Source organism: Mytilus edulis, chromosome 6 (genome assembly GCF_963676685.1).
Source record: "Mytilus edulis chromosome 6, xbMytEdul2.2, whole genome shotgun sequence".
Classification (NCBI taxonomy): domain Eukaryota; kingdom Metazoa; phylum Mollusca; class Bivalvia; order Mytilida; family Mytilidae; genus Mytilus; species Mytilus edulis.
In genome coordinates, this window is record NC_092349.1 from 40463735 (window position 1) to 40484134 (window position 20400).

Below are 20400 nucleotides of genomic sequence, written 5' to 3' on the forward strand. Positions count from 1 at the left end.
GAGTCCAAAAATCCGTAGAACAAGAAATTAAATTGGTGTGGCCTTACCTATGGATATAAATAATACAAATTTTATGTTTACAAATCTGCAAGCAAACCGGAAATATGAGTTTTAAAAAAATTAAACCAAATACGTAGGAAACGTATATTTTCCGGAAAATAAGTATGAAATAAAAATGCTTTTGAGTGGTATGAGAGACAAAGAGACAGAATGTCAAACCAAGGTTCACATTTGTGTTATAAACAAAAAATAATGATAAATGAACAGAAATTATTTATCTTTACATCTCCACATTAAAGAAACTGTACTTATAAACGATGGCTTAAGGTGGCACGGTAGTATTTGCATTCCAGAATTTAGGTTGCTCTTTTGTGTACCCTACTTAGGTTAATGTATCTAAACAGTGTGATTGGACAAAAAATACAGTATCAACTGAACATACTTTCCCAAACTGAGGGATGAATCAGGTGTAGAAAAATATGAAATAATTTTACATACAGATGAAAATGAATTTTTGAGAATTTTTTTAAATTTTTTATTCACTGCACCATAAAAGACCTAAAAGTACTAGTGGCCTTAGGTTTTTAACAAGAATGTGTCCTCAGTACACTAATGCCCCACTCGCACTATCATTTTCTATGTTCAGTGGACCGTGAAATTGGGGTAAAATCTCTAATTTGGCATTAAAATTAGAAAGATCATATCATAGGGAACAAGTGTACCAAGTTTGAAGTCGATTGGACTTCAACTTCATCAAAAACTACCTCGACCAAAAACTTTAACCTGAAGCGGGACAGACGGACGGACGAACGAACGAATGGACGTACGAACAAACGAACGGACGGACGGACGAACATATGCACAGACCAGAAAACATAATGCCCCTCTACTATCGTAGGTGGGGCATAAAAATAGCAAAAAAAGTAAACGGTCATGATACATATTCAAATTCATTTCTGAATAGTAAAATGAAAGTACTTCAGTTAACTGTGAATGTAGAATTTTTTGCAGTGTTAGAAAGTAGTGAAAATTCTAAAAAGGCTATCATTATCCCTTATGGGCCAGGAAATACTACCGTGCCACCTTTAAGCTAAAGTTACACGTTCATTGTATAAACATATTCTTCAGCCTTAAGGTAACTCTATTGTATTCCATGACCCCCTCGGATCCGCCTCTGAGATTCAGACGAAGAGCCTATAATCCATTGATTGTTTTTGATTGCCAATGAGGCAACTCTTCACAAGAGACCAAATGACATAGAAATGAACAAATACAGGTCATCGCTCCAAAATGACAAATGTAAGACAATTCAAAGGAGAAAACTAACCCCATAATTTATGCACAAAATAAGAAACAAAAAAACAAATATACAACCACTTTATTACATGCTCCTGACTTGGGACAGGCACATATAGAATTTTGCTGGGTTAAACATGTAACAGCGGACCCAACCCTTCCGCTAACATGAGACAGTGGTGTAACAGTTCATTGAAAGTCATATGCTAAACGTTTTAAAAAATGCTATCAAATTGGATATCGTACATGTGTTTCAGCTTGCTCAGCCAGTGATATTTGTATATGTTGAATTATTGTATTTACTACCAATTTAAACTTTCGTATAGATAATGAAAATTTTTACATGTACAAAATACATCCAAGAATGTTTCAATAATACAACTGTTCTTATTGGTTGCTGTATGCTGTTATGGTGGTATTTATATTTTTGTTTTTAATATGTGGATGTTCGCTTGTCATATTTTGGAATTTTTGTCAGATTTTCCAAATCCTCTGTTTTTAACCATTTAAATGCCTCAACAAATTTTTCTTTTTATAAATCATTTACATGTATGATAATAATTATATATAAGCCATCTGTAAAAGTAGTATAAAATCTTTGTTATTTTTTCAGAGTGTAAACATGTCAATGATAAAGCTATGAAAAATCAAGAGAGAAAATTTTCCCGCCAAAATTTTACTGGCTAATATCTCGAAAACAACAATATTGGCCTATATTTTTTTTTTGCTCTTTTGGTTCCTTTAATAATCTTCTATCAAGATATACTTATATTATGAAAAGCTTGTTATTTTGAAACTGAGTAGCGAACCTCCTTAATACATACAAAATTCATTGACATATATACAATATTGTTGCAATAAGTGTAATGATAACGAACCGTACACACCATGAAAATAAAGACACTTTAAAACATGTATTTTTTTGTTTCTAGATACCACATAACACTACGAAGTTTGTTAATTTACAACAATGAATTTTTATAAATTGTTTTACTAGATGTGTCAAAGCGACATGAATGGCCCCGTCTCAAAAAGTTGAAAAATCTGCAATTTCAATAACACATGTGGACACAAACATTATGGTAGTCTCACATATAAAAAATCAGCCCAATATCTGAAAGCATTTAGAAAAAAGGTAAAACTGTGATTTTCGAAAATTATCGAAGTCCAAAGACCGAAATTACAGCATAAATTAGGAGAGCGGAATGAAACTTAAAATTGATCTATAACTCATCATGAATAACTCACATTCCAAAAATCAGCCCAATTTCTGAAAGAGGTTAGAAAAAAAGTCCGTATTAATGTGATTTTCAAAAATTTATCAAAGTCCATAGCTCGTAATTTCGGCAAAAATTAGCAGAGCGGAACAAAACATAAACTTGATCTGTAACTCATCTTGGTTAACTCACATGCTAAAAATCATCCTAATATCTGAAAGCATTTAGAAAAAAATTCTGTATAACTTTGATTTTCAACAATTTATCTTAGTCCATAGCCCGAGCAGAAACAAATCTTAAACTTGATCTGAAACTCCAAGATTACATTTGTTACACTCCGTCAAGGCGTGACAAAAATTAACAGTGAAAGCATTGATATACATGTCAACAAAAAATCTCCAGTTATGACTTGACAACTCTGTTTCAATCTGTACTTGTAAACTTGAAAATGGATATGTTTTCTATAGCAATTTCTGATCTACTGAAGTTAAAGGGAAATAATTTACATTGAAGATAATCTACTGTTGTATAAACTTTGATTATGTCCCTTTACTTCATTTCACTTTTCTAACAAATGAATTTTAGTGTTCTTTTCAGAACACATGATAATAACGATGGAAACAATGTGTAGAACAAGTAACTGATGAATTGTCAGTAAGTAGAATTACGATCAAAGTTTTTTATAAAACAAGTGTTATTTACAATTGTGTGTTCACAGCTTTTGTTAAATCATATTTGGATCAAAGGATTGTACAAATTGTTTTTATCATTTCACTGCACTTGCTTCAGGATAATTACTTTTTACTCAAGCCAGGAGCTAAATTAATTTAGCTAGCTATAAAACCAGGTTTTATCGACCATTTTCTATATAAGAAAATGCCTGTCACCAATCAGGAATATGACAGTTGTAATTAAACCATTAGTTTAATGTGTTTGTGCTTTTGATTTTGCCATGTGATGAGGGACTTTACTATATTTTTTTCCTCTGAGTTCAATATTTTTGAGATTTTACTTTTTACCAGTTGATCAGTTTTTAGAGTAAATTTGAATTAAAATTTCTTGTACATTTGCACACATTTATTTTACAGGTAAATACAGGTAAATCATGTAAGCTACATTAAATAAAAATTGCTCAAACTGATTCATTTGTACTTTAAACCAGACAAGATAAACCGAATCTATAAATATTTTCTAGCTTGAAAACTTAACATATAAAACATTCACCTTTGAAAGATTTTCATATTTATACTTAAAGTCATATGAAACCTCAAATTAAAAAAAATCATGCATATGTTTTTTATAACTAAATGGATAGTTTTCATTATACAACTTACATGTATGTGCACATACTTTTTTCTGAGGAAAATTCTTTAATTTGTCCACATTTAGAAGAAGTTTACTTATTTTTAATTGCTAGCTTCCAGGAAGCAATTTCGACGACATATTTTCCGTATGCATAGTGACCTGAGCGTGACCCTCCTCGTATAAATCCGGTGATTGCAATACGCATGAATCTGTCATTAAAATAAACAATTATCTGACTGTACATGTTAAACACATGCTCAATACCCATGCTTTTTGTTATTTGTTTACTATAAGGTGACAATCGGTAAACTTCAGCTTCAAAACAAGGCATTTAATGAGCAGCCATATTTGTTAAATCATAACAGACAGACAGAAAAAAAATTGACGATTATACCATATATTTGCGTAAAACATGATAAAATCGTGCACAGAGGACTAAGTTTATGATATATACATGCGTTAGTTCAAGAATTGGATAAACATTATTTTCACCACTCTCTCGTTTCATATGACTTTAATATTATCGTAATTGCTTCTGTATCATTTCATCTTAATAGGCAATGTGGATAATCTTACATGTCATGTAAAAACCTTGCTTGCTGTACAATGTTAGTGGCTTCCTTTAAAATTTGTTCCTCCAATGTCAATCCCTTCTGTAAAACCTAAAATATATAACATATCTATCAAGATTTTAAATTGCTATTCTAGAACTCCTCTGTAGAAATATTTCTATAATAAAAACTAGATGCGTCAAAACGACACTAATGGCCCCGTCTCAAAAAGTTGAAAAACTGCAATTTCAACAACACATGTGAACACACATGATGGTAATCTCACATATTAAAAATCAACTAAAACTTTGAAGGAGTATAGAGCGGAAACTAACTTAAACTTGATCTATAATTCATCATGGTTAACTCACATACCAAAAAACAGCCCAATATCTGAAGACGTTTAGAAAAAAAATCTGTATAACTGTGATTTTCAATAATTTATCAAAGTCCAAAGCCCGTAATTTCGGCAAAAATTAGTGGAGCGAAACGAAACTAAAACTTGATCTGTAACTCATCATGGTTAACTCACATACCAAATATCAACCCAATATCTGAAGGAGTTTAGAAAAAAAGTCTGTATAATGGTTTGTTGCGGAATGACTGTCTGTTATTTATTTTTTTTAGCCATGGAGTTGTCAAGTTATTTTTTAACTTACAACTTGTTACTTATAAGTTTGAATGTCTGCCTCCCTTTACAGGCAGAAACCCAGACCTTTTGGAGAAGGTAAAAAAGCAAAATTTGTATATCTGAATGGTTTATATCTGTTTCTATGGGCTTTAAAAGATGCATATTTTAGAATTTTATGCATCTTCTATACTTCAATTCTAGTATGAAGCTTCAAGATATTTCAAAAGTTTTGAATTAAAGACAAATTTTCATAAAACAATTGATCGTTACAGGTTCAAATTGAAGTGGATCTTTTTTGTGCATAAGCATAAATTTTGTTGAAAATTAATCCACAGAAAGATAATAGATTGATCTTTCAAAAGCACCAATTTGCTAGTAGATACATTTGTATTTTAAAATACAACTTGCATATAAGGATTGTAATTGTGCTATGTCTGCTAAATTGGCAGTGCGTTATCCCTACAATGGCTTCTATTTTTACTATTGTAAAAATTGACTGGCCTAATGGGGAGATAATTTTGACCAAGTAGAATCCTTTCTATTTAGTGATGCTTCACTATGGTTAATAATCATTAGTTCAGATTTTTCAGATCTTACTTCTAGTTCCCATTTCCATTCCATTCCATTCTTCTGTGCTGACCATGTTTACAATATGTGGTATTGGAAATCAGAAATTTTGTGATTGTGTTTTCTAGTACAGTGTAAAAGAAAAAGAACATGTTTAAGGATGTTAAGAATTGTGCCAATATATTTTTCCTACCTGCTGAAACACAAAATGAATGATACTTCCATACAACATCTGTTGGTTTCCTTTATCACAGCCCTGAAAAACATGTTTACAATCTTCTAATTTTACATGAAAACTATTACTAACTACAAGCAGTTATACAATAAATTTAGATACAACAAACATCTTATACAATTATAGTCTTTGTATGAGGTCAATACTAGGATATATTGACTGAGGACCAAGTCGGAGGTCAATTCACTTCTTTGGGTCGATATATCCTGTATTGAACTAATACATAGGCTATAAATATTATATTATTAATTTCCGACCATATTTGTAACAAAATCGTAAGTTCAATACATTCTCTTTTTTTTTCATCATTCAATTTTGTTTGGATTTTATAGATATTATATGGTCTCCCTGACAATAACAACATATAAGTTATACTTTGTGATGTCATGTAATGAATTTAATGATATTGTTAAAAGATTTTCTTAAAAAATATATTTATTATCGATTATTTGAAGAAAATACATAAAATGTGCCAAAAAAAACCAATAAAAAACAAAATGAAATTACTGCAAATACATGTTATTGTCTCATGTGTCTAGAAAACGATATGACAACTATAACATTCCAACAAAATCAAATGATACAACTATTGACCTTGGCTATGCCTCAGGACAATAGTTGCTCCTAGGGACAATAAACTTACTATTCCACTCATACCCAGTCAATAAGTATACAGTATCGACCTCATACAAAGGCTATAATTGTATAATATCAATTATCAGGTATTCTACTAATGTCAGTAGTCAAATATTTTGGCACTTGAGTGCAAAATACATGATGAAATAGTCTGATTGTGTGAATCTTACCATCTAATATTATACAGAAGCATAATAATGAAACCATTACATTGTTTTGGTATGATGGCATTGGTGAGTCTGCATCTAAATTACTAACATCAACTTAATCAAATTTAAAATAATTTATGGAGAGCTTAGTGACAGGTTTATAAAGAGTGAAATCTTACAATGGAGCAGATGCATGGGATAAGCTTAGTTCTCAAGTTTTCATGTTTACATAATATGAAAAGGTTATGTCATACTATCAAGTGTTTGTAATTTATTTATTAAGGTAAGTTATAACGCACAATATGTCTTTAAATCATAATAAATAGGTTTATGTATGTATGTAACTGCCCCAAGTTAGGAGCCTGTATTTCAGTGGTTGTTGTTTGTTTGTGTTACATATTTGTTTTTCGTTCATTTTTGTGCTGTTAGTTTTCTCATTTGAATTGTTTTACATAGTCATTTCAGGGCCTTTTATAGCCGTCTATGTGGTATGGGCTCTGCTCATTGTTGAAGGACTGTACAGTGACCTATATTTGTTAATTTCTATGTCATTTGGTCTCTTGTGAAGAGTTGTCTCATTAGCAATCATACCACATCTTCTTCTTCATTTATATTTGATAAAAAAAATTCAACGGAGAAGGAAAAAATGATAGAAACATTAATTAAAAAATAATCTAACTGACATCATGAAATTGAGCAGTTAGAAGTAATTCAGGTTTTCTAAATTTGATGTTGATTTCAAGTTTAATTAATACCTTGTTTTTTATTTTATTTTTTCAGAAACGGACAAAAAGTCACAGTTTTATTCAAAAAGTCACACAGATAAAGATCACATATGAATATTTGGGAAGATCAAAACTATGGATTCATTATGGGTCAATATTCCTAATGTGCCTCAAGATGTAGAACTCAAAAGTTGTGTGTAAACAAAAAATTTCAATGTAGTGACATTGGACATGTCTTTATTTTTAACAAGTGACTAAGTGTAACCATTTGTGTTAATTTGGAAAGTAAAGGAACATAGAATAAATGTGTAAAACTATGGAGCTATTGTGTTCAAAGTATTAAATTTTCAAAGAACTTATTGTGTTAAAAAGGGGATTTTTTACCACAAGGAGCCGCATCACGAAAGGATTTTCAGGGAATGCTAATTTACGGAAAAAGTAATCTCACTTTGACCATGAAAATAATATGGACTGAGCTACAGGAAAAAACTTTACCATCGCCTATGGAAAATCAATTAAGGATATTGACCAAACTAGCTATCTTAATGATGATTGTGACTAAGTTTGATTAAATTTGGCCAGTAGTTTCAAAGATGGTTTTTGTAAAAGTTAACTAACAATGACTGACAATGGACTCCAAGTGATGAGGAAAGTTCACATTGTCACTTTAGGTCAGGTGAGCTAAAAGATGTAACACTACAAGACTAGGTTGTAAAGGAAAGAAATCTTGACAATCCTCTTAAAATAAATGAAGAATTAAATTGAAGAAATACTTATGAAAACAATTTGTTTGTAGAAGACATTAATACAATGATAATCTGAGTAGCTGACACATATTTACCTTGAATTTCTCGCTTAAAACACCTCTGAAAAGAAATTAAATCAAGTGTAATATGGCAGTACAATCTTCCAGTTGGGAGCAGGACATTTTAGCCAAAAATTTTAAACTACTAGGGGACATCTTAACGCAGACGCCCATTTAAGCAAAAATGTTGGAATAATACTTACTAAAACCATGAACAGAAATGAATGCTGAATTAATGTTTAAGTTCTTTCTATGTTCACTTAGGTTCATCATGGACATCAATGTTGTTGAAACGAACAAAGGAAATAAAAGTGTAATATGTGATGGATACCAATATAGGATAGACAGAATATTAAGAGACTAAGAAATAGCATGGAGCTGTTCAATACATATCATTAAATACCAAATGAAATGCATATAATTGTTTAAATTTATAAAATACTTCCATTGTTTAAGTAACCATTGCATTGTATAGTTGACTTTATTTCATTTCATTCATTTTCTACTTAAGAGGAAAGAATCCAGTACTGATGATAAGAGTGCACACACTGAAATGTCTCACCTTCTTTACTAATCATTGATATAATGTTGATCGTTCTAAATATGATGCTTTATTACAACTGTCACATAAACTTAACATTAACCAAGAAAACTAAACATTGACCAATGAACCATGAAAATGAGGTCAAGATCAGATGAACCATGCCAGGCAAAGATGTACAGCTAACAATTCTTCCATACAACATATATAGTTGACCTATTGCTTATAGTTTAAGAAAAACAGACCAATACACAAAAAAACTTAACACTGAGCAATGAACCGTGAAAATGAGGTCAAGGTCAAATAAAACCTGCGTGACTGACATATAGATCATAAAATATTTCCATACACCAAATATGGTTGACCTATTGCATATAGTATTAGAAAAAAAAGACCAAAACTCAAAAACTTAACTTTGACCCCTGGACCATGAAAATGAAGTCAAGGTCAGATGACACCTGCCAGCTGGACATGTACACCTTAAAATCATTCCATACCCCAAATACAGTAGACATGTTGCATACAGTATAAGAAAAATAGACCAAAACTCAAAACTGAACTTTGACCCCTGAACCATGAAAATGAGGTCAAGGTCAGATGACATCTGCCAGCTGGACATGTACACCTTAAAATCATTCCATACCCCAAATATAGTAGACCTGTTGCATACAGTATAAGAAAAATAGACCAAAACACAAAAACTTAACTAGAACCACTGAACCATGAAAATGGGGTCAAGGTCAGATAACGCTTGCCAGTTGGACATGTACACCTTACAGTCCTTCCATACACCAAATATAGTAGACCTATTGCTTATAGTATCTGAGATATGGACTTGACCACCAAAACTTAACCTTGTTTTCTGATCCATGAAATGGGGTTGAGGTCAAGTGAAAACTGTCTGACGGGCATGATGACCTTGTAAGGTACACACATACCAAATTTAGTTATCCTATTACTTATTATAAGAGAGAATTTAACATTACAAAAAATCTTAATTTTTATTTAAGAAGTCACTGAACCATGAAAATGAGGTCAAGGAAATTTGACGTGTGACTGACAGAAACATCCTAAAATGAGGCATCTATATACAAGTATGAAGCATCAAGGTCTTCCACCTTCTAAAATATAAGGCTTTAAAGAAGATAGCTAACGCCGCCGCCATCGGATCACTATCCCTATGTCAAGCTTTCTGCAGGCTCGACAAAAATTACTATGGTTTTAAAAAAGGGTAATTTAATTCAAAAAAAACAAAACCAGCAGCTTTGAAGTCAGGGGCGAAGGCAACACAGAACTCAACAAATAAACCTTGTGTAAGCTTTTCTTCAAGTGCCAAATAAAAGAATTGTTCGTGACGCCAAGATTTTAGCGCTACTTCCCCAGATACTGATATAGGGACGGTTGAGTTTTTTGTTGAAGAATGGGAAAAAATAACAGCGTTTTTTTGTTAAAGAATGCAAAACAAGAATGTGTCCAAAGTACACGGATGCCCAACTTGCACAATCATTTTCCATGTTCAATGGACCGTAAAATTGGGTAAAAAATATAATTTGGCATTAAAATTAGAAAGATCATACCATATCATACTAAGTTTCAAGTTGATTAGACTTCATCAAAAACTACCTTGACCAAAAACTTTAACCTGAAACTTGCACTTTCATTTTCTATGTTCAGTGGACTGTGAAATTGGGATCAAAAGTCTAATTTGGCTCTTATATTAGAAAGATCATATCATAAGGAACATGTATGTGTACTAAGTTTTTAAGTTGATTGGACTTCAGCTTCATCAAAAACTACCTTGACCAAAAACTTTAACCTGAAGCGGGACGAACAGATGCATGGACGAACAGACGCACAGACGAACGAACTAACGGAGATGGACAGACCAGAAATCATAATGCCCCTCTACTATCATAGGTGGGGCATAAAAATAACAGACGACAAATGGATTTTAAAATTTTTAAAAGAAGGTAACAAATTTGAATATCAGACAAAACATCATAGGACAGCTGATATAAAGCAGACACAAGTCATAGGACAGCTGATATAAAGCAGACACAAGTCAATGGAAAGAGTCTTCCTATCATTTTATCAGTGAGAGACTCATTGTTAGAAAAGGGTGCAAAAGAGACAGTACCTCAATCCAAAAAAGGTCAAGTTTTACAGTACACTTTTTCTTGTTTCCAAGAAAACCGGGGACTAGAGACCAGTAATCAACCTAAATCCTCTCAACCAGTATCTAGCACTTCAAAATAAACACTTTGCCAAGAGCCCTAAATTTAGTAAAACCTCAAGATTGGGCTTTGTTTCTCGATCTGAAGGATGCATATCTACATGTACCCATTAACAAATCACATTGAAAATACCTAAGCTTCTATATACAGGGAAAAATGTATCAGTTTGTAACACTATGGTTCAGCCAATCACATCCAAGGGTGTTTACAAAGATTGTAACAATAAAAGCCGCTCATTTAAGAATTCACAATGTAAGGCTAGCAACATATATACGACTGGTTACTAATAAATATGCAGCAATACAGTCTTGTATTACATGTATTAGACCTATAAAAACTCAACAAAGTTGGGGTTCATTGTCAATTTAGAAAAATCATCCTTGATCTGAGCTCCATCGATAACATGAGCACTTTTCAATTTCAAAAGGAAAAATTGTGTCACCAACTTCAGATACACTGACCAAATTAGAAATATCACTACAAAATTTAATGATGGGGCAAAATACAGCAAGGGATTATTTGGTTCTATTGGGTTTAATAGCATCAGGCATAGAAATGATCCCTAATGCACAACTTTTTATGAGGCCTATTCAATTACATTTACTACATTACTGGAAATAAAATCACAAAAAAACTGAACTCTGAGAAAAATTTAAAAAGGAAAGTCTGTAATAAAATGGCAAAATCAAAAGCTCACACATCAAACGAATGGATAACAACTGTCATATTCCTGACTTGGTACAGGCATTTTCTTATGTAGAAATTGATGGATAAGACCTGGTTTTGAAGCTAGATAAACCTCTCACTTGAATGACAGTTGCATCAAATTTAGTAATATTGATGAAATGTGATAACAAAACATACAGACATATTAAGTAAAAATTTGTAAGGGTTCCGCGGAACCCAGTGTCTCGCCTACTCTTTCTCTTTATCGCAAGCTCAACAAAAATGAGGAAACAAATCAATAAAATATTCCTGGCTGTTGATACTATCTTTTGATTTTCAGAAGCTTCTGTCCAAGTTTGGTAAAAATCCAGGATCGTTTATGTAATAAATGTTAAAAAATTTAACTGCACACTGAATGTAATGTTAACTAGAAGAAAACAAAATTTCCTTCTAGATACTAGCTTTTGAACATAAACAAGCTTCTTTCCAAGTTTGGTACAAATCCAAAATAGTATAAGAAAGTTATTAAAATTTTAAAAAGTTAAACCACAGAGTGAATGTGTTGTTTCGCAGCAAATCGAAGTCACTTTAAAAGTAAAATACAAAATGTGTCGCTAACCTTGGTCTATGTGAATATTAAACAAAGGAAGCAGATGGATTCATTACAAATTTGTGTTTTGATGATGGTGATGTGTTTGTACATCTTACTTTGCTAAACAGTCTTGCTGCTTACAATTATCTCTATCTATAATGAACTTGGCCCAGTAGTTTCAGTGTAAAATGTTTATAAAATTTACAAATTTTATGAAAATTGTTAAAAATTCACTGTAAAGGACATTAACTCCTTAGGGGGTCAATTGACCATTTCAGTCATGTTGACTTATTTGTAAATCTTACTTTGCAGAACATTATTGCTGTTTACACTTTATCTCTATCTATAATAATATTCGAGAAAATAACCAAAAATAGCAAAAATTTTCTTAAAATTACCAATTCAGGGGCAGCATTTTACCCCTATGTTCTATTTTTAGCCATGGCGGCCATCTTGGTTGGTTGGCCGGGTCACCGGACACATTTTTTAAACTAGATACCCCAATGATGATTGTGGACAAGTTTCGTTTAATTTGGCTCAGTAGTTTCAGAGGAGAAGATTTTTGTAAAAGTTAACGACGATGACGGACGACGCCGGATCCAAAGTGATGGGAAAAGCTCACTTGGCACTTCGGGCCAGGTGAGCTAAAAACAGATTTAGTTTTTTACAAAATTTTCTTCTAGATACTAGCTTTTGATCATAAAAAAGCTTCTGTCCAAGTTTGGTACAAATCCAAAATAGTATAAGAAAGTTATTAAAATTTAAAAAAAAGTTTAACCACAGAGTGAATGTATTGTTTCCTGACAGAAAATCTAAGTCCATTTAAAAGTAAAATACAGAAAAATGGATTTTTTTTTTACAAAATTTACTTCTGGATACTATCTTATGATCATAAACAATCTTCTGTCAAAGTTTGGTACCAACCCAGGATAGTTTAAGAAAGTTATTAAAATTTTTAAAACTTTGACCACAGAGTGAATGTAATATTTCCCGGCAGAAAAACTAAGTCCATTTATAAGTAAAATACGGAAAAAATGGAATTTTATTTTTACAAAATTTACTTCTGGATACTATCTTTTGATCATAAACAAGCTTCTGTCCAAGTTTGGTAGAAATCAAGGATCGTTTGAGAAAGTTATTCAAATTTCAAAAACTTTAACCACAGAGTTAATATTTGTGGACGCTGCCGTCGACGACTAAAGTCGAAGGCTCGACAAAAATGTCAAAAATAAGGGTACAGCAGTCAACAATGTGTTATAATCTTAAATCACTATAAAAACAAACAAATATGTAACAAAGAAGCACAAAATGGCATAAAGACCAAACATATTTAGCAACAAGAATGTGTCCATAGTACACGGATGCCCCACTCGCACTATCATTTTCCATGTTCAGTGGACCATGAAATTGGGGTAAAATCTTTAATATTGGCATTTAAATTTGAAAGTTCTTATCATATAGGGAACATGAGTACTAAGTTTTAAGTTGATTGGACTTCAACTTCATCAAAAACTACCTTGACCAAAAACTTTAACCTGAACTTTGCACTATCATTTTCTATGTTCAGTGGACAGTGAAATTAGGGTCAAAACTTTAATTTGGCATTAAAATTAGAAAGATCATATCATGAGGAACATGTGTACTAAGTTTCAAGTTGGTTGACCTTGACCAAAAACTTAGAACGAAATTCATAACAGTGTGGTCGACAGTAAAACGTTTATTAGTAATTGTACTGAAAAGTTTACCTTTAACTTGTTTGTCGTGGGCGATGATTTTATGCTCACTCAGTCTATCGGAGGCCTTCAAGTGGGGATTTAAATAATCATTTGTTACAAATTCTGATACATAAAATGAAACTTTCTTTTCACAAATCATTTAAGGAATTTATTTCAAATAATTGTTATACCATCACTTACAACAGTTTCACTTTTAAGAATATTAATGTCCAGAGCTGATATCAATAAATAATAATAATAAAAAAAAAGTTTATTCATGGTAAAAAAAAATTTCAGAAAATATCTTATTGATTAAGAGAACAAAAACTTCTACGTTGTGATCATTTAAGAGTGGCCTTGTATTTATTCAATGCTAACCATGTGGGCTTTGTTTTTTTTTTTATATACCATAAATCGATTCGTTCATTCAGATATTTGTCAGTTTGCCTTGGCTCTTCAAGTCCAACACACAACTTCTCACGAAATTGGTATTTTTCTTACAAAAATTACATCCATGTGATGTATTCTTTTCATGGAGAATGAATGTTGCACCTTATTTTATTTGTTATCGTGTTTTTTTGTGTGTATCATTGACGTATAAGACAACCTGAATCTTCTTTATTCAAATTTAAAACATACGAGATGGCAATTATGACACAAAATAACTAAATTAAACTTACAGCAGAAGAAAGATAATGAACATCGCTTTTATAGTCTTCTAAATATCGAAGACGCGTGGTCTTTTTAAAAATGATGTAAATTTATAAAGGAAACAACAAACAAAATAGTTCGAATATTTATATTGGAAAAAGTAACGGTGTGTAAATCATAACAATTATTTTATTTCTATGAAAATCAAAATGTTGATTTTTTTCCGCTGCGAGCAAATTTTTAATTTTGGTCGCATTTTGAAAATCAATAAATCTTATATTCTTGTTGGAAGCTGCACTGCGTAGTTTATACCCGTTTTTTTCAATGCATGGGTAGGCATTATATTTGTGATTATTTTAGCCCGAGCGATATCGGAAAACTATTATAAAAAGTGTCCTAGTTCAGTGAAAATGTACGTCATACTTATTTCCTAAACAAATAAATAAACAAACATTAATTAACATACAACACTACCAAAGGCCAGAGACTCCTTACTTGTATGATTTTGTAAAAAAATGCATCTTTTTAAAACAGTCGAAAACAAAATTGTCTGTCCAATGGAAAAGTCGAAGCCCAAAAAAGATGAACAGTGCATTATAGAAACATAGAAGCTGGTTGCAAAAGTTGACGACAAGATCTATTTTATAACTTGAGTATGGCCTAATACTATTAACCTGAAATAAATATATTTATAGCAATTCCCTTGATACGAAAGATCTACATGTTGCCTTGGGCTTTTTTTTCTTTTTTTTTTTGCTCTTTGGTTGGGTTTTTGTCTCAATGACAATTCAATTTTCATTCTTATCATAGATATAACTGCATGTTAAAATAAAAATATGAAGTGTGATAGACTATCAGACACATTCTTTCCAGGGACCAACAGGCGTTATCAAGCTATAGGTCCCCGTATGGCCTTCAACCATTAGCAAAATACACACTTTATAAAATGAAAGCTCCAAGAGGTCTTGGGATGAAAAAAACAAACATAAAAGATGAGCGAGAACAAAAATAGGGATACTGCATGAAAATTAGAAAATGGTCCGCAACATTAATTTAGTCAACTCACTTAGTTGAAATTAAAGACCTGGCAAATTTTAGCCTTTTGCAATGGAGGTGATGTATGTTTTAAAAAAAATCATGGTTTGTTTGGACATTTTTATAAATCAAGTCTTGTTTTTAAATTATTTGCAAGTAAGTTTTAAGTCATGAACAAATAATCACTCACAGAAAGACGTCAAATCCATCAACAAAAGAAAAAAATAGACGACCGACAACGCACAGAATATCATGTATGTGTTCCGGACCAAATGAGTATTTGGACCATACGCATATATCATGACCATAAGGGTATACCAAGGACGTATACTAATATGGTCCAACCATACACGTATGGTCCAAATACTCATAAGGTCCGGAACATATTTTATTTGCGATCAAAAATGCACGAAGACGTCCATTTCTATGTAAATTGGGTCGATTTTTTTTATATAGATAAGATGAATGCGTTTCTGTTGCCAAGTGTTTTTCACAAGTATAGTAGCAGTATAGCAGAACGGTTTAAGTTTCCTATATACACCAAATGATACAGTTTGCCAATACAATAACGTAAATGCATGCAAATTTCACAAGGTTTAATCCAAATAGCTTTCTTACTATCCAATAACTTTCAAGTACGAAAAAGACAGGGCAGAAGTATATTTTGTCTTTATGTTTCGTATTTGCACAACTTTTGAAAGTGGATTATGCATTCGTTCTAAAATAAAATTAGACCAGATAAAAGTTAAAAGATTACATAACTCGACAATCGAAATTGTTAAATCCGAAAAAGATAATCAATCAATACATGCATGCAGTAAGTCATTCTTTTTTTCTGAAAGAACATGGCTTTGCGATATCTTATTATGAAAATTGATTGTCGAAACATAACAAAAACACAAGTAAAGGACGTTTAATTAATCAATATAAATCAAAACACAAATTCCTGATTAGTATTTCGAATTATTTTATATAGGCGTTGAGAACCTTTGGTGACCCCACGGTTTAAATGTTTATATTAAGGACGTCGTGAGCAATGGGCATTATAGACGATCGTTCACCTAATCTGTCCCAGTCAATGGGATATTAAAGTGCGCCAATCAATGTCCATAGCCACACTGTTATGAATTCGATACTAAACCTGAAGCAGGACAGACGGACAAACAAATGAACAAATGAACGAACGCACAGACCAGAAAACATAATGCCCCTCTACTATCGTAGGTGGGGCATAAAAATTAAAGAAAAGAATACACAAATTTACAATAACAAAATGACCCTAAGTATATAATAAGCCACATCATATATGAATAAAAGAAACATAAAAAGGCATATAGAACAAGAATGTGTCCATAGTACACGGATGCCCCACTCGCACTATCATTTTACATGTTCAGTGGACCGTGAAATTGTGGTCCATACTTTAATTTGGCATTAAAATTAGAAAGATCATATCATAGGGAACATGTGTACTAAGTTTCAAGTTGATTGGACTTCAACTTCGTCAAAAACTACCTTGACCAAAAACTTTAACCTGAAGCAGGAGGAACGGACGCACGGATGAACAAACAGACGCACAGACCAGAAAACATAATGCCCCTCTACTATCGTAGGTGGGGCATAAAAAGCACATTAGCTTTAATGAAAGACATGAACACAATATGTTTTACAATAGCACAATAATGGGATGTATAAGTACAGAGTCACATTATATGTTTCAAAGAAACACCAAAGCACACTAGTAAAAGGAAAGACAAGAATACGAGAATAATCATTGAACACAATGACTAAATGTACAAGTATCGAGCCACTGCATCAAGAGACCTACTTTGTCAAACATCATTTACACTACGCATGAAAAGTCATTTGATTTGGTGGTTAGACAGAGCCAACACAGCCAGGGGAAACTCACTTCACCAGGGGTCAGTCAATGAAACAATAACCACAGATGGGTCAATATCATGAATTTATTGTCAATAGGTGGCAATGGAAACGTTTTTCCTGTTACTCAGTCCATATTGTAAACTTGGATATGTATAATGGCTTGTTTCGAAACTGAGACATTTTCACATATGTGGTTAAATTTTCAGGGTACTAAGTGAGATAAAAAAAAAAACTTAAATTTACAGCATACCCATGAAAATCCATCTGTGATGCGGCTCCTCGTGTTGTTAAAAAATCCCTTTTTTAACACAATAAGTTCTTTGAAAATTAAAACTTTGAACACATTTCATAGCACCATAGATTTTACATATTTATTTTATGTTCATCTACTTTTCAAACTAACAAAAATGGTTAAGCTCAGTCACTTGTTAAAAATAGAAACATGTCTAAAAATAAAAACATGTCTATATATATATTAGACCGTTGGTTTTCCCGTTTGAATGGTTTTACACTAGTTATTTTGGGGCCCTTTATAGCTTGTTGTTCGGTGTGAGCCAAGGCTCCGTGTTGAAGGCCGTACTTTAACCTATAATGGTTTAATTTTTGAATTGTTGTTTGGATGGAGAGTTGTCTCATTGGCACTCACACCACATCTTCCTATATCTACTAATATCACTACACCGCGATTTCTTATTTAAACACAGCTTTTGTGTTCCTCAATTGGAGGCGCATAAGGGATATTGACCCAGATGGTTTTGGGGGTCACATGAAGGGTCAGATTTTTCAGAGCAAATGAACAGAAATCCAAAAAATTTTTCACATCAATCTTTTAGAGTTAGAGGCAGTACATTACACAGTACAATAATTTCTACGCAAGTTACAGGGGCAAAATGTTTTGATCAAAAGCGACAATACAACAGTAGTTCATTATGTGAACAAACAATGGAGCACCAGATCAATTGATCTATGCTACAAGACTAGGGACTGTGGCAAATGGCAATCAAAAAAAAAATAGTTATAAGGTCAGCTCACATAGCAGGTCGAAGGAATATATTGGCAGATCAGTTGTCACACAACAAAATATTCCTAACAGATAGACACTCTACGGTCAAGTGGTTCAAACAATTTTTTCAATATTGTTTGCATTGGGAGACAATCACAAAGCACCAGTGTTTTGTGTTCAGATTAAGCATTAAAGGGCCCTAGCAGTAGATGCACTGACAATTTCTTGGGAGCACATGTGGGCATATGCATTTCCACAAATTTGCCTTATACCAAAAGTTCTGAAACACATGAGTCAGTACAATAGCATTTTTGGGGCAATAGGGTGCCGGCCGATTATAGGCCCACTAAGCGCCCCTGAACTATATAGTGGAAACATCCGTGAAAAACAAAAGACAAGAATATGAGAATTATTATAGAACATTAACACAATGACGGGATGTACAAGTCCAGAGCCACTTCATCACCTATTTGCAATAAAAGACTGCAAAGCTAGATTAAGGACAGACAAGAAAGCATCTATTACAAATGTATCATTAAACATAGAACAGCCATAATAAGGAAGCAGATAATGTCCAGGCTAGAAAGGACTTTAAACATTTGATTTAACCTTTTTAAGACTTTAAGTGGGTGTATTTTAATGGACATGATATTTTTTATTGTTCTGTCTTCATTCTATTAGAAATCAAAAGCCTGTGTTGCTCACCTTGGTATATGTGCACATTTAACAAAGTAAACTCTTCAACATTGAAGAAAGGAACGGCATTCATGACAAAAATATCGGTTTTATAAAAAAGAAGATGTGGTATGATTGCCAATGAGACAACTGTCCACAAGAGACCAAAATGACACAGACATTACCAACTATAGGTCACCGTACGGCCTTCAACACTGAGCTAAGCCAATACCGCATAGTCAACTATAAAAGGCCCCGATAAGACAATGTAAAACAATTCAAAGGAGAAAACTAAAGGCCTTATTTATATAAAAAAATGAACGAAAAACAAATATGAAACACATAAACAAACGACAACCACTGAATTACAGGCTCCTGACTTGGGACAGGCACATACATAAATAATGTGGCGGGGTTAAACATGTTAGCGGGATCCCAACCCTCCTCCTAAGCTGGGACAGTGGTATAACAGTACAACATAAGAATGAACTATAACAAGAGTGCACACGCTGAAATGTCTCGCCTTCTATACTAATCATTGATATTATGTTGATAGTCTTTAAGTATAAAGTTAAGCCAGGGTTTAAGCTAGGATTTTGAGGGCTTTAGTCACTTTTGCGCGCTATTAAAATCAACCTTATTTTGTGTATAAGCAATAGAACAATGATGTATATTACTAGCTTCATCTTTTGACTTTGTCAGATTTTAAGGGATTGAGGCACCAGCATGATTGGCAGTTATTGTATGATTTGACTGTATTGGCCATTATTATGAAAGATTCTGACATGGAATCCACAAATTTAGTTCACAATTTCTCTTCAGTTTATTCCAGGGGTCATTCCTGAACAACAAAAGTTGGATTCTATTTTTTTTAAACAAGGAATCACAGCAGAAATTAATTTGCAATGATTATTTCACTGCATAATCATTATCCTTATAAAACGTCTAAGTCGATATTTGGATATCATTTCTATCAAGTTGGAAATGTATTATATCCTTTTTGGAACGATTATAATGACTGAAAGGAGGTTGTAAACAAATCAACAATAGATCACGTTTACTACTTTCGGTTTTAAAATGAAACGAATACGGGAAGTGACACGTGGATAATAAATTCAAAACGAGTCCGGATTCATCGGGAAATTATTATTTTTCGATTTAAATTCCTTTAGTAAGAGATATATATTTGTCCCTCGTTTAATTGATTCTAAATGATTTCGAATTTTACGTTTTTTTTCAATGTCTATAAATAGTCAAAAGGATACTTTCACGCATGCGTAGAACACA

The 20400-nt window shown here is 32.5% G+C and overlaps 1 protein-coding gene across 3 annotated transcripts in view; it reads right to left on the reverse strand.

Moving 5' to 3' along the window:
- LOC139529102 (DNA replication ATP-dependent helicase/nuclease DNA2-like) overlaps window positions 1-20400 on the reverse strand; it is a 233316-nt gene that overhangs the window by 158945 nt on the left and 53971 nt on the right. For all 3 annotated transcript variants that reach the window (XM_071325376.1, XM_071325377.1, XM_071325378.1), the window contains exons 8-10: window positions 8154-8178; window positions 5761-5823; window positions 4395-4480 (exon numbers count right to left, since the gene is read on the reverse strand). In XM_071325376.1, coding sequence (XP_071181477.1) covers window positions 4395-4480; window positions 5761-5823; window positions 8154-8178 — 174 coding nt within the window. The remainder of the gene's footprint in view (window positions 1-4394; window positions 4481-5760; window positions 5824-8153; window positions 8179-20400) is intronic.